We start from the raw sequence: 16,120 nt of genomic DNA on the forward strand, positions 1-16,120 counted from the left end.
ATTATCAGTTCATTTGTTTACAAACATTAGAATTAATGCCTCGTTTATGTAAACACCGACATCCGTATATTTATATCAAAGATATTTTGTATTAAATGTCTTTGTAAAACAAATTTTAAATAAAAACTGTTAACTTGATGATGATGATGATGATAATAATAATAATAATTTATTATTATTATTATTATTGTCATCATCTGACTGTCTAACTGTGGACAAAGCTGTCGATAATTGTGGATCGGTGTCATGTGATCTGATACGCTCAGTAATCAGGAATCAACTCATTTTTTTCCCAGTGGAAGTTTGAGGAATTATTCATGCACGATTTATGTATTGAAAGTCTTTTCTACTTTTGCAATGGCCAAAAGATCATTAAGGTGTCTAATTGAAGCCACCGCTCTATATATAATTCTGTTTTATTTATTTATTTATTTATTTATTTTTAAGTGACCCTTTAGATGTGTGCAGTAATATTTTGCATATTTATTGGTGACAGAATTGTTTTTGTTTTGGGTTTTTTTTTTTAAATGGCTGAACTTTCCACCAATAAATGGAATAAAATTCACAGACCCTGTATTAGGCGTATCAGACGCTCGCTGGCCGTGCTGTGAAAATTGTCCATGCAGACGCTCATCTAAGTTTCCAAATCTGTCATTGCTTAATTCTTGAATATTTTTTATTGTGAATACTATCATTAAAAAGCTCATCATTTCTGCTTTCCAAAGAAATCTCATGTCATTATCTCTAGCCGCTTTATCCTGTTCTACAGGGTCGCAGGCAAGCTGGAGCCTATCCCAGCTGACTACGGGCGAAAGGCGGGGTACACCCTGGACAAGTCGCCAGGTCATCACAGGGCTGACACATAGACACAGACAACCATTCACACTCACATTCACACCTACGGTCAATTTAGAGTCACCAGTTAACCTAACCTGCATGTCTTTGGACTGTGGGGGAAACCGGAGCACCCGGAGGAAACCCACGCGGACACGGGGAGAACATGCAAACTCCACACAGAAAGGCCCTCGCCGGCCACGGGGCTCGAACCCGGACCTTCTTGCTGTGAGGCGACAGCGCTAACCACTACACCACCGTGCCGCCGCTTTCCAAAGAAATGTATCTGGTTAAGATCTGTTCAGTACTTTGTGAGTAATGGCAGGTTGAAGTTGGTATGACAAAGTTCACTCTCTGCTCGCGGGATGTCGGGAAACTGCTGGTGCTTTTCTTTTTGAGTCACGGGAAAGTGCTCAGTCCCCCCCCCCCCCCCCCCCCCCCCCCGATCGGTTTCCAACTGGATTACTCGTCAGTATCAATCAGATAACTTTTATAGGCATGTTCTCTTGCTCTCATTGTTTCTGATGAAGGGTTCAGAAAACTTTTCCATCAGTTAGTTTTGATGTTATGATTCATGGGAGACTTTGAAGTGCGTTTTCAGAGCTTTACCTACTTATTTTTTCAAATCAAACTGATTCATGTAAAGTTATTTTAGACTATAACTGGAGTTGTTTTGATGAAAAATATTGAGAGTTTAGTGATGGGATTTAAAAAAAAACCCGTAAGTCAGAAACGCGAGTGTCAAGTTCAGTTAATTGGAATTGTTTATTGGATGTGGGTCACAGTTTTTTCGAGGTTTGCCTTGAAAGCTGTGAATATTAATCGAAATCATTTATATTCCTTAATATAAACAGTAGTAGGCCCTACTTTTGAGAAATACAAAGGCCTACAGAGCACAAAGAGGGTATTAGAAATAATCTTTTGTTTTTTATTTTGATAGGGAATGGTAGATGTGAACGACATTCAGTGATTTATTTATGCAGATTTTATAATTAACGTTGATTTTTCCTTTGTGACGTACACTGATCAAAACTTCCAACGCAACACTCAGGTTTATTACGATGCGTGGCATTTTCTCATGATAAATTTAACAATGCACATTTAAATATCAAGGTTTAACTCAAATACACCATTTTAGAGTCGTGCATGGAAAAGCAAATTGGTCCCGGTTTGAAATTCATAACGTCAAATCCAAGTGTGATTCTGGATCATCAAAGTCCGTATCTTGTATGGCTACCTCTGGCATCACGCACAGCCTGAATTCTCCAATGCATCGAATCGAAGGGTTCTGGATCACGCCTTCTTACTCGACGAGCCAGGATATCCCATCGGTGCTCTATAGGGTTTAAATCTGTGGAAAACGCTGGCCAATCAAGACACTGAACGTTGTTCTGCCTCAGGTATTCCTGACAGACTCTGGCGACATGTGGTGTCGCGTTATCCTGTTGCAGCATTAGGGGGTAGCGAGTCATCAGTGGAACTGCGACAGGGGCCATCACGGTAATGGGCCGCTTTGAGGTTTCCATCGATGAAAACGAGCTCGGTCTTCTGTCTGCTGCCTATTCCAGCCCGCACCATGATTGCCGGTCCACCCCAGCGCTCACGCTCCAGGACATTAGCGTCAGCATAACGTTCCTGTCACCTACGCCAAACACGCGCTCTGCCATCAGCAACACTCAACTTGAACCTTGATTCATCAGAAAAGGACCCTGTTCCATTTAAGCGCGTTCCAGCCCAAATGTTCCCTTGTCCATTCCAGGAGTCAACACCAGACCACAACTGGGATGTCAGTTGTGCGACCCAGCTTCACGCAAGCGATTGTGTACTGTTTGGTCGCTGATCCTGTTCTGATGACGATCTCTGGTCTGTGCAGCCATGCCTGTAGCTGGCAGGAAGCGATTGCAAAGGTGCTGGAGACGAATATGGCGGTCCTGCTGAGGGGTGGTGACGTGATCTGGGAGCACGTGGTCAGGCGTTAGTGCTTTCTGTGTCGTTATGCCGGCTCCAGAGATGCGAAACGGTTGACACCCAGAGCCCTTGCGACCTGTCTTTGTGACATTCCACCAACAAGCATACCGGTGGCTCTTTCTCGCTGATTTTGACGTAGTCGTGCCATGGTCGAACGTTGCACCAGTACAATGCCAATGAGTATTTAAATTGGCCATCACTACGGCTATTTATAGAGAGTTTTCACTGACGTCGCGGCATTCTGGGGAACGCCCTCCGGCCGCCATCTTGTGGGGCTAACAAAATGGACCATCGCTATTACCGGCTACGTTATCTCAGACGAATTTATGAAGTTATATAGTCAGTTTTCTAAAATAAAGATCAATGTCGGCAAAATCAAGCAAACGGAAGTATATGGATACATTGGACGACATCTCACGACAACGTTATGCAGCCAAACTGGCCTTAATTGGGGGAATTGACCCCTACGAAGTGGACAAAGATGCATTTTCAAGTGACTATGCAGGGCTGCCATCCATATCGTACCCTGATATTGTGAACTATTTCGTGAATAGTAAAAGTGCCTACACACTTGACGACCTCAAAGCATACAAGTCGCTGGAGTCATACAATTATTTTGTCTGTGGCTGGGTCCGTGAAGTCCACCATATAAAACCAAGTGACAGTCGTGTCCTAATTACAGCCAAGGTATGTAAACATTGGAATTTTAGAGCTCTCAACAAGTGTCAAACAGAAACGTGACAAACGAGCGATATTAAGTGTACATTACAATGTAAACATACACTCAGCGGTTCCAGTTAGGCATTCTCCAGAGATTGTTTACATGATGTTTTGGTTTCCAAAAACAAACTTGAACACAATTGATTCTTTATTTAAACAACTTACCACTTATAAAATGATCGGAGCAGACGTTGCTGTGTTTGGAAGGCTGATAATCCTTGCAGTTGATTCTCGCAAGCCATAGATTTCTCCTTTGTATGCTGAGTTTGTTTGCTCGCCTTCGTGCTCCCGTACAGTGGGAATTCCATAAAAGCTCCGCTTGACTTCATCATCTGACCTATTGCGACAGCCGTGAATGCAACAGGTGTGCACCATTGCTAGCTTTAAATAGCCTGCTTGGGTTCTTTTGAAGACTTTGTACTCGCACGTTACAATGTGTGCTCAGTGACCCGTACGGTAAGCTTGACCCGCAAGATGGCCGCCACTAGGGAATCCCCGACTCTGTGACGTCATGTGAAAACTATCTATAGACCAAGTTTAAGAAGGATTGGTCGATGAGTTCTACTCAACCTGAGCGGAGTCGCAAACCTCTAAACAATGTGCATTCAAGTGGAACGAACTGCCCAGACAGCAAAATCAAAACAATCTCATGAGATTTTAAGGTGTAGTTTACACAAAACCACGATCTTTTGCGTACACAGAATATTTCAAAATTTCAAGTGCTGCATTGGAAGTTTTGATCAGTGTATAAATGAGAGTTAAGATCAGCTTTAGATGGCCCAAATAAAGCCATTTGGTGAAACTCTGAAGGAGAGAGCGTACCGATTTAACGTTTTTACCTACATGGCATAATTAAATACTTGTTTTTTTTACTAATTTTTCTAACTTTGTGTTCAGTATACAACCATCTACGTGCCTGCCAATCTCCATGTAAATATCTTGAAGAAAAAACATTTGATTAGCTAACGAGGCCTATTTTGGACCATGTGATCCTCATACGGAATATTACGGCAGTTTTTAAAAATAATAATTATTTTTTTACCCCCAATCTTCGATTTGTAATATCTCAATACCGGACAAAGGTATTTTTTTTTTTTAAGTCTGTAAAAAGTATTTTGTTCTGAATTCAATGAGAGCAGTTTCAAATAGGGATGGCGAAAACTAAAAAAAAATCTTGACCGACCACCGAGCCTCGTTAGCCGGTTCAAGTCGGTTAACCTACGAGTTTAACAGGGATGCAAACGGCGGGCCTTTTGGCAGATGCCGCCTTTTTCACGGCTGAATCGTGCAGATCCGTTTTTTTTTGGGGGGGGGGCGTTGGAGTGTCTGAATAATTTCAACGGCATTTTCTTATTTAGTAATTTTAATACAGAATTTACTCTGATGAAATTATTCAGACACTCCAACGCCCCCCCCTAAAAAAAAAAAAAAAAATCGGATCTGCACGATTCAGCCATGAAAAAGTCGGCATCTGCGCCTTTAGTTTGTGTGGAGAGAGATGATCTGCAATAACATGCATTGTTGGCTACAGACCGAAACATACTTTCAGAATGCACTGGCCAAGGCAGGACTAAACTCCATGTGCCTTCTAATAATAATTTAAAAAAAAAACAGAATAGTAATTTGTAAGCTAAAAAGCCTGTGTCTACACTTTTCTCTCGCCGAGTGGCAGCTGTTTTCAACTGGGGCGGGACTTGACTGAATGGGTGTTTCTGATTTGTCAGCTGTCGTCCTTACACCGCATGGCACGCCCCAAGCGTTTACAACACAGAATTCCAGGTTCTCCGCTCCAAAATCGGCAGCTTCAAAACGATTTATTTATTTATTTTAACTGACAACCAAAAAAAAATTAACCAGTTGACGTTGATTCGGTCAACCACCGGTCAAACGGTCAAACGGTCATCGGTTAACATCCCTAGTTTCAAGCAGTTTGGATGAAATTAGAATTTTCACCTGATACAAGCAAACTTATTAAAAGGATGCACATTATTTACGTGTGCAGTAATATTCTAGATATTTATTTGAGCTGCGTGTTGAACTTTTCACCAATAAATCAACAAATGCACGTGCGCACACATACAGTACCAATCAAAAGTTTGTACGCCTTCTGATTCAGTGTGTTTTTTTTTTTTTTTTTTTCTTTCTGTATTTTTGGCTCTGCCTTTGGCTGAAGCCGAGAGACACACCTGCATCTGTGCGTGTGTATCTAACGGAGTTGGAGTGTGTTTAAGAATGATCTTTGGTGCCAGCCTCAGGTAGCGATTCCACAGAAAAAGGCTGAGTTCAGACCTGCACAGGCCTCGAGTTATTCATTAAAAGCTGCCTCGTGTCGTAAAGTAATGATAGACGTCGTTTCTCTTTACTTAGTTGAGCGGTTCTTGACATAATGCGGATTACTCCATACCACTTTACTGTATCTTTTATTATTTACTGTTTGAGCTCGAATGCATTAAGAAGGCAAGAAATTGCACTCATTAACTTCTGACGAGGCACCTGTTAATCGAAAAGCATTCCAGGTGACTGCCTCATGAAGCTGGTTCAGAGAATGACAATGGTGTACAAAGCGTCAAGGGAAACGCTGGCTACGCTGAAGAATCTAAAATATGAAACACCTTTTTTTTTAATTTATTTTATTTTTATATAAATATATATATTTTTTGTTTAAGTATATCATTTACCAGCTTAAGGTCTGTCTGTATGGTGAAATACCGTGACCTCGGCCTCGGTGAGTACTTTCAAGACCTCGGTCACAGTACTTCACGATACGGACCTATTGGAAATATTATGAAATACAATTTGTATGGGGTGGCACGGTGGTGTAGTGGTTGGTGCTGTCGCCTCACAGCAAGAAGGTCCGGGTTCGAGCCCCGTGGCCGGCGAGGGCCTTTCTGTGTGGAGTTTGCATGTTCTCCCCGTGTCCGCGTGGGTTTCCTCCGGGTGCTCCGGTTTCCTCCACAGTCCAAAGACATGCAGGTTAGGTTAACTGGTGACTCTAAATTGAGCGTAGGTGTGAATGTGAGTGTGAATGGTTGTCTGTGTCTATGTGTCAGCCCTGTGATGATCTGGCGACTTGTCCAGGGTGTACCCCGCCTTTCGCCCGTAGTCAGCTGGGATAGGCTCCAGCTTGCCTGCGACCCTGTAGAACAGGATAAAGCAGCTAGAGATAATGAGATGAGATGTTTACGACACAATTCCAGGTGTTATTTCATGGTTTTGATGTCTTGTGCAGGGTTTTTTCTAGAAAAATTTAGTATGAGGGCGCTCACCATGGCGAGGGAGCGAAGCGGGGGGGGGATGGTGCCGGTTGTCCCCCCCCGCCATGCAAAGCCTTTGAAAAATGCTCCAATGGGACATTCTGAGGCTATCTGAGAGGGAAATTGTAACAAATTGTCTGTCAACATTGAAAAAGAAAGAAGTAATCTTCTTCTGCCCCGGACAGTCTTTGGCTTTCTTCCGCTTCGTGCCGCGGGATGACATCTTTAAATGCCCAAGTGTCAACAAAAACAACTCGCGAACTACTTCTGTCAAAAGCTCCCGCGCCGGTGGGTGAAAGGTCATTCAGTCTCGAGAAATCTCGCTCTACAAGTCAGCTGACCTTGTATGTAACCCATGTCAAATCTCGCGAGAGCAGCCGCGACAAGTAAACAACTAAACAACATGGCGCCTCAGTCTGGAAAACGCCAATTCGGATTGTTTTTGCACCGTCTGGCGGTGTATCTACTATGATTGGAATATTTTTGGAGCAATTATAACGTATTTGATGATCAGACACATTGTCACGTAGTGTTGCTGGGATGTTTTCACGGAGTTGGTAAGGGGGCGCACGCCGAGAGTAAGAGGGCGCAGCGCCTCTGTTCCCCCGTTTAGACGAAAGCCTGTTCTGTATTGTTTTACAATGTAGAAAATAATCACAATAGAGAGAAACCTATGAATGAGTTGAGTAGGGGTGCACAAACTTTTGACTGGTACTGGATGTTGGTCTAATATGTGCTTTTGTATACTTTTGAACAAGAAGCTCAAGTTCTAGTCGGATTCTGTGATTGGAGATGCTGCTTTGGAGATTTTAAAAAGCCCAGGTCTGGTCATGGTGAGTTCCAGCCAGCGGTCTGTGATTGACGAGCGAGAGACAGTCCTCTGTAAAGCGAACGGATTCTCGTGTCCTCTCTCTCTCATAAAATCCAAACGAAACCCCCAAATAAACTCCTTTATACTGTACGAGACGTGTTCATGTTTGTCCCTGCGTAAGGTGTACAGGTTTCATTTTAAAAAGAAAAAAAACGATGTCCCTGCGTGCCACCATCTTCCTCTCTCCGAGGTTCAGGTGTCGCGCTCTGAGGACAAATCGTGGCATCACCGATGCGCTACATGACTTGCGGAGGCTCGTGGTGCTTCTAGATTGTCGTAAATAGCCCTAAAGATTCCGAGTGTCCAGCATTTGGGTGTAAAAAAAATAATCCTCATTGATCATTTTGTGTGCCGTGCTTTTGTTTGTTTTATTCACTGAGAAAAGTGATCTCTCCAGATGGCAAGAATTGTGTTGCTATGACAACAGGATTGTTTACTTGCGTGCGTGTCAGTATTGCGTATGCGTTCTCTCGCCGAGTGAAATTTAAACTTCATAAAAGAAGTCGGAGTTGTTGCCAGTTTAAAAAAAAAAATCACATGGTTAGAGAAATTTCAGATTTTTAGAATTAGAAGCTTTTCTTTGTTCCATCTACATTACAGCACAGCGACGTTCCTTCTCTGTATTCAACCCATCTGAGGCAGGGAACACACGGAGAGAGAGAGAGACGGGCAGGCAGGCAGAGGGAGAGAGCGAGATGCAGACAGAGAGAGAGAGGGGGGAGACAAAGAGACAGGCAGGCATAGAGAGAGCGACACGGGCAGAGACGGACAGGTAGAGAGGGGGAGGCAGAGACAGACAGGCATAGAGAGCGACACACGGGCAGAGGGAGAGAGTGACACATGGGCAGAGAGAGAGAGGGGGAGACAGACAGACAGGCATAGAAAGAGAGACGCACACGGGCAGAGAGAGAGAGAGAGAGAGAGGGGGGAGACAAAGAGACAGACAGGCATAGAGAGAGCGACACATGGGCAGAGAGGGACAGGTAGAGAGGGGGAGGCAGAGACAGACAGGCATAGAAAGAGAGCGACACACGGGCAGAGGGAGAGTGTGACACATGGGCAGAGAGAGAGGGGGAGACGGGCATAGAAAGAGAGACACACATGGGCAGAGAGAGACACACACACAGGGAGAGAGAGAGAGACGCAGGCAGATGGAGAGAGAGACGCAGACAGAGAGAGAGAGGGGGAGACAGACAGACAGGCATAGAAAGAGAGCGACACACGGGCAGAGGGAGAGTGTGACACATGGGCAGAGAGAGAGAGGGGGAGACAGGCATAGAAAGAGACACACATGGGCAGAGAGAGAGAGACACGCACAGGGAAAGAGAGACGCAGGCAGACGGAGAGAGTGAGACGCAGACAGAGAGAGAGAGAGGGGGAGACAGAGACAGACAGGCCGAGAAAGAGATGCACATGGAGAGAGAGAGAGAGACACAGGCAGGCAGACGGGGAGAGAGGGAGAGAGAGACGCAGGCAGACGGAGAGAGTGAGACACAGACAGAGAGGGGGAGACAGACAGGCCGAGAAAGAGATGCACATGGAGAGAGAGAGAGAGAGAGACACAGGCAGGCAGACGGGGAGAGAGGGAGAGAGAGACGCAGGCAGACGGAGAGAGTGAGACACAGACAGAGGGGGAGACAGAGACAGACAGGCCTAGAAAGAGATGCACATGGAGAGAGAGAGAGAGACACAGGCAGGCAGACGGGGAGAGAGGGAGATGGAGACAAAGAGACAGGCATAGAAAGAGAGACACATGGGCATAGGGAGAGAGAGAGAGCAAGACACAGGCGGAGGGAGGCAGACAGGTATATCAAGAGAGACACACATGGCCAGAGAGAGCAAGATGCAGACAGACTGGCAGCGAGGGAGGGAGAGACAGGCAGCGAAACAGACAGATAGAGACAGACACACACACAGCAAAGATATGCAGGTTTGGCTAATTGAAAAATTAATTCTGTGTTGTAAATTAGTTCTGAAAAACCCTGTGGGAGAATTAATTTATTATTATTACAGTGAGAGACAGGCAGAGAGGTGCCACCTGGTGATTTGTGATGGAGTCGGTGTTTGTGCTGGCTCTGTGTAATGAAGGTAAACGGTGTACTGGTGATCCATTAAGGTTAAAGCCGGAGAACTGGTTTCAGTGCTAAAACTCTTCTGAGTAATATCGTAACGTTTAACATGGATAAATTGTTCTAAAGTTGTATTGTGAAGTGAAACATGCGGAGAGCACCTTAGGACGCTTGCCTCGATCGGCAGGCGGTGTTTTTATTTTGGGTTTCGTTTTCCTTTCGGCCCCGTTTGTGTGTCTGCACTCGGTTCACTGTGTCGTCTTTGGGGGGATAAGTGCTGATTCACTCAGTCAGTCCTGTTCTGTCGGCCATGTTCCTCGTTACTACCACCGGTTTATTAGACGATTTAAACATCTGAACCTTTTGTATGCTGTCCTCCGTCTCTGTGTTTTAATGAGGGTGTGAGGCTGCAGCTGGGGTCTGATTAATAACGGAGCTGAGTTTGGTTTTGTCTGTTTGATTCTGAGCTGTCGCTCTCCAACAATCTGATCAAAGCATGACTTCCGCTGCGTGAGGAAATCGCACTGATCTCGCAAGGTTTTAGTCATCTTTAGACACACTGACCGTTTTTACCGTTATGTTTGTTAAACTGGTTCCTTCTGTGATCTTGAACATGATCTTTACAGGCAAAAAGTCAAGATGAGTTGAAAAAGTGTCTGAAATATACAGTGGTGCTTGAAAGTTTGTGAACCCTTTAGAATTTATGTTTCTGCATAAATATGACCTAAAACATCATCAGATTTTCACACAAGTCCTAAAAGTAGATAAAGAGAACCCAGTTAAACAAATGAGACAAAAATATTATACTTGGTCATTTATTTATTGAGGAAAATGATCCAATATTACATATCTGTGAGTGGCAAAAGTATGTGAACCTTTGCTTTCAGTATCTGGTGTGACCCCCTTGTGCAGCAATAACAGCGACTAAACGTTTGCGGTAACTGTTGATCAGTCCTGCACACCGGCTTGGAGGAATTTTAGCCTGTTCCTCCGTACAGAACAGCTTCAACTCTGGGATGTTGGTGGGTTTCCACACATGAACTGCTTGCTTCAGGTCCTTCCACAACATTTCCATTGGATTAAGGTCAGGACTTTGACTTGGCCATTCCAAAACATTCACTTTATTCTTCTTTAACCATTCTTTGGTAGAACGATGTGTGTGTTTAGGGTCGTTGTCTTGCTGCATGACCCACCTTCTCTTGAGATTCAGTTCATGGACAGATGTCCTGACATTTTCCTTTAGAATTCGCTGGGATAATTCAGAATTCATTGCTCCATCAATGATGGCAAGCCGTCCTGGCCCAGATGCAGCAAAACAGGCCCAAACCATGATACTACCACCACCATGTTTTACAGATGGGATAAGGTTCATATGCTGGAATGCAGTGGTTTCCTTTCTCCAAACATAACACTTCTCATTTAAACCAAAAAGTTCTATTTTGGTCTCATCCGTCCACAAAACATTTTTCCAATAGCCTTCTGGCTTGTCCACGTGATGTTTAGCAAACTGCAGACGAGCAGCAATGTTCTTTTTGGAGAGCAGTGGCTTTCTCCTTGCAAACTGTCCTTGCACACGATTGCTGTTCAGTGTTCTCCTGATGGTGGACTCATGAACATTAACATTAGCCAATGTGAGAGAGGCCTTCAGTTGCTTAAAAGTTACCCTGGGGTCCTTTGTGACCTCGCCGACTATTACACGCCTTGCTCTTGGAGCGATCTTTGTTGGTCGACCACTCCTGGAGGGTAACAATGGTCTTGAATTTCCTTCATTTGTACACAATCTGTCTGACTGTGGATTGGTGGAGTCCAAACTCTTTAGAGATGGTTTTGTAACCTTTTCCAGCCTGATGAGCATCAACAACGCTTTTTCTGAGCTCCTCAGAAACCTCCTTTGTTCGTGCCATGATTCACTTCCACAAACATGTGTTGTGAAGATCAGACTTTGATAGATCCCTGTTCTTTAAATAAAACAGGGTGCCCACTCACACCTGATTGTCATCCCATTGATTGAAAACACCTGACTCTAATTTCACCTTCAAATTAACTGCTAATCCTAGAGGTTCACATACTTTTGCCACTCACAGATATATAAAACTGGATCATTTTCCTCAATAAATAAATGACCAAGTATGTTTTTGTCTCATTTGTTTAACTGGGTTCCATTTTTTTTTTGGGGGGGGGGTTGTTTTTTATTTCATCCTCGGTTGGTTCAGCAACACGCGCCACCATTTTGTTTTTCTCTACTCACGGTATACGAGTTGATATCCTAGTCGTAGAGTAGCCAATCAGAGCGTGTGATTGCTCATATCCAGTGAATGTGGATAGAATAAGACTATATTGTATTGCAATATGTAGATGCGTCATGGTAATTTCTGAGAACGTACCAAGTGGCAGCAGGATACGCACGGCAGCCATCTTGTGTATACATATCCAGAGTGATCTATTTGCAGAAAAACTCACTTTTGGTCCAAACTTCCTTCAGCCACATCCACATCTGACGGGTTTTCCCAAACTGGTGCCCATTTTCTTTCCCTCCTCGATCAGGAAGTGTAATTTGTGCTTCAGTTTGAACGTCCTGACCTTCACCACTCGCCTATGCACAGCCTCTGAAAAGTTTCCTCTTGGTGTTGTGGGTTGTTCTTTTAGGATGAATTGACTGCATTGAACGTGAAGCAAGGATTCAATAACCAGCCGGCTGTATCAGGGGATGAGCACGGTAGTGCGAAAAATGTCAACTTTAACCCCTCTAAGGTACGTTCCTTCAAATTCAAACAGCGGGGGGTACAAGTCATGCACAGAGCTGTAATGTCTTGCTCTTGTTTTTCAGATTAGCTCCAACTTCAGCAGCATCATTGCAGAAAAGCTGCGATGCAACACCTTCCCAGACACGGGCAAGAGGAAGCCACAGGTCAACCAGAAGGACAACTTCTGGCTGGTCACGGCACGATCGCAGAGCTCCATCAACAACTGGTTTACAGACTTGGCTGGGACGAAACCTCTCACTCAGCTGGCTAAGAAGGTTTGAGTTCACATGTTGGATTTTTATTCAGCTGTGGCAACCAACACACTAGAAATTAGGGATGGCGAAAACTAAAAAAAATCTTGACCGACCACCGAGCCTCATTAGCCGGTTAAAGTCGGTTAACCTATGAGTTTAAACAGGGATGCAAACGGTGCGCCTTTTGGCGGATGCCGCCTTTTTCACGGCTGAATCGTGCAGATCCGATTTTTTTTGGGGGGGGGCGTTGGAGTGTCTGAATAATTTCATCAGAGTAAATTCTGTATTAAAATGACTAAATAAGCAAATGCCATTAGTCCATGAAACAGGAAGTATAAGTATGAGAAGAAAACAGTAAATCAGAAAGCTGCGCACGTTTGCGCGGAAGCTGTGCAAATGTGCGCAGCTTTCTGATTTACTGGTTTCTTCTTATACTTCCTATGTTTTATGGACTGTAACAGCATTTATTTAGTAATTTTAATACAGAATTTACTCTGATGAAATTATTCAGACACTCCAACGCCCCCCCTAAAAAAAAAAAAATCGGATCTGCACGATTCAGCCGTGAAAAAGTCAGCATCTGCGCCTTTAGTTTGTGTGGAGAGATATGATCTGCAATAACATGCATTGTTGGCTACAGACCGAAACATACTTTCAGAATGCACTGGCCAAGGCAGGACTAAACTCCATGTGCCTTCTAATAATAATAAAAAAACAAAACAAAACAGAATAGTAATTTGTAAGCTAAAAAGCCTGTGTCTACACTTTTTTTTCGCCGAGTGGCAGCGGGAGGGCGGGACATGACTGAATGGGTGTTTCTGATTTGTCAGCTGTCGTCCTTACACCGCATGGCATGCCCCAAGCGTTTACAACACAGAATTCCAGGTTCTCCGCTCCAAAATCGGCAGCTTCAAAACGATTGATTTTATTTATTTATTTTTTAACCAACAACCAAAAAAAAATTAACCGGTTGATGTTGATTCGGTCAACCACTGGTCAAACGGTCATCGGTTAACATCCCTAGTAGAAATGATGATGAAAGAACACATACATAGGGTTTACCAACCAAAGTCAACTCGTTTGGTGTTTATTCTTGGGTTTCATGTGACATCACATCTGCCTCATTAATTATTCAAAACTTTAGCTGGTGGTCTACCAAAGCTCAGTTTGTACAGAGAAGCTTCATTGCTCGCATGAAAAATGCCTTACGCTTGCGTTGTTCGAATCGATCAAACCATAAAACTGATAAGTTTCTTCAGGGTTCACTAAAAAAGGGTGAACGAACACAGGATTTCACAAAAAGACGTCGAGAAAGGTGGCTTTCGAACCTCTCGCTGAAATCGAAGGGAGCCGAGTCGAAGCGTGCTCGAGTTTGCAGCGATCACTTGGTGGAAGGTTTGTATCTCCCTCTCAGCGACGTCCTTAGTGTTTTCCAAGTACTTTTCTTGCTACGTGTTGTTTTACGATACTTTTTTTGAGTCACGAAGCGCTAAAGTCTCCAGCTGTGTCTTTGTTCACTCCTCACAAAGTCCATATGCATGAAGGTCGTGACAAAATTCTTCCCCAGCCGTACAGTTACAATGCGCCGTGATCACTTCTCTGTCTTGTTTAACTAAGATCCAGGTCTTTAAAGGGGTTTCTGATGATCTTTGTGAATGATTTAGCTGAGAGATAAGAGCTAACACAAGTGAGAATCAAGTGAACTGTTTGTGCTTCGTTGTAAAGACGCGAACGACAAGCTTAATAAACCATACTTTGACGGGCAAAAACAATACAGGATTCATTGGGCAGCGACTTGATACCGAGGTTCTTTACCCAGCCACATTATAAAAAAAAAAAAAAGTTGTAAGCCTCCGTACTCTTCCACGCTTTCATCTGTTTTGTGGTGTAGAAGGACGTCTGCAACACCAGATAGTTGGAGATGTTGGGGAACTCGACTGAAGGGTAGTTTGAGATCGTATAACAAATCCTTCTTTCCCAGACTGTAGGGCTCGATTCCATTGCACATAGCAATCTAATGAATATATTTAAAGCGAGCGGTGGCTTCTAGATTACGAGCGTACTCTGATACGTTATCGCTAGTTGTTTGCACTACAGCAGCCGTTTTGGTTTACTCAACCACAGGCTGTTTTACTGGAAGTGAAATCGCTAAGGAAAGTCACGTGACTGAAACCCAAGAATACGCAGCACAGAAACAGTGCACAAGATGAGGTTTATTCTGAATATTTAGCTTTAGCAGTGCAGGTCTTTTTAAACAAAAAAATGACCGGTTCCTCCTCAGAACAGTGCGTCACAGGGGAAATATTAAATCAGAAATCATCTGAAACTCTGTTTAGTCCGGAACAAAAAATGCAGCTTGTCAGGGAATTGAGAAACCACACACTTGTGGTTTTAAGATTCTCCTGTTACAAAACTGACACTGGAGACTCCTTCCATAAATATTACATTCACAACATCTCACAGAAAACGTCACCATATCAACAAATACACGCTGCACTGAGAGGCTTCGGTCGAAATGATGGATTCTCCGAGGTGGTGAGGAGGTTTGCAGCCCCAAAGAAAATAGTACGATACCAGTTACTGAGGAGAATCCAGAATTACCACCATGCGTGTTCTGGCTGCTGCTTCTCACCGGAGCTTTTTATTTTATTTTTTCCCCTTTTCTTTTCTGCGTTTGTGTAGTGTGATGCTTGTTTTTTGAGTGTTTTATCGGCCGGTTGTGGTGTAGCTCCAGACCCAGTTTCGGGTGTCGGTTCCCTCAAGGCCTCGGTTCGCCGTGGGTGATGCCTGTGCTCCTCGCTATGGACTGCAGTGAGCTCATTGCGCTTTTTTTTTTTTTTTTTTAATAAACATCGGGGTTGTCCAGTGCTCTGTGCGGCGGTGCTTTTGTGCTTGACGCGGTGTTCTGAGCGATGTTGCCCGGCAGAGTCGCTGTGTGGAACTTGTTTTCGTGCGCCTTTTGGTGGGACTGTGGCTGCGACATCATTGGAATGACATCCTGACCTTTATTTGGTGGGACACCCCCCCCCCCCCCCCCCCTTATAATTGTAAAGCAGCCTTGGCTATAAGAAGAAAGGCACTATATAAATTTAACTTTATTATTATTATTACCAGTGCTTCTCAGTGCATGGTATATTTGTAAATAATATTGGCTGGCTTTGAGTGGTATATCAGATATATTCCATTCAGCTACTTGTCTTCGACTCGTTCTCTATCATGATCGCTGAATGGAATATGAGAACGAGTCGAAGACAAGTAGCTGAATGGAATATATCTGATATACCATGAAAAAAGACAATAATAAATTTAAAGAGGGAGCCAATTTAGCACCGCTAATCTTACATTGGGCCATGTGATGATAAATTTTATATATATAAAATAAAAAATAACTCAAACAATTTTATAT

The 16,120-nt window shown here is 43.7% G+C and overlaps 1 protein-coding gene across 4 annotated transcripts in view; it reads left to right on the plus strand.

Annotated features, from left to right (window-relative positions):
• The window catches only part of med12 (mediator complex subunit 12), a 178,759-nt gene that overhangs the window by 4,087 nt on the left and 158,552 nt on the right, over positions 1–16,120 (plus strand). For all 4 annotated transcript variants that reach the window (XM_060915213.1, XM_060915214.1, XM_060915215.1 and 1 more), the window contains exons 2-3: positions 12,363–12,467; positions 12,544–12,735. In XM_060915213.1, coding sequence (XP_060771196.1) covers positions 12,363–12,467; positions 12,544–12,735 — 297 coding nt within the window. The remainder of the gene's footprint in view (positions 1–12,362; positions 12,468–12,543; positions 12,736–16,120) is intronic.

Source organism: Neoarius graeffei, chromosome 2 (assembly GCF_027579695.1).
Source record: "Neoarius graeffei isolate fNeoGra1 chromosome 2, fNeoGra1.pri, whole genome shotgun sequence".
Classification (NCBI taxonomy): domain Eukaryota; kingdom Metazoa; phylum Chordata; class Actinopteri; order Siluriformes; family Ariidae; genus Neoarius; species Neoarius graeffei.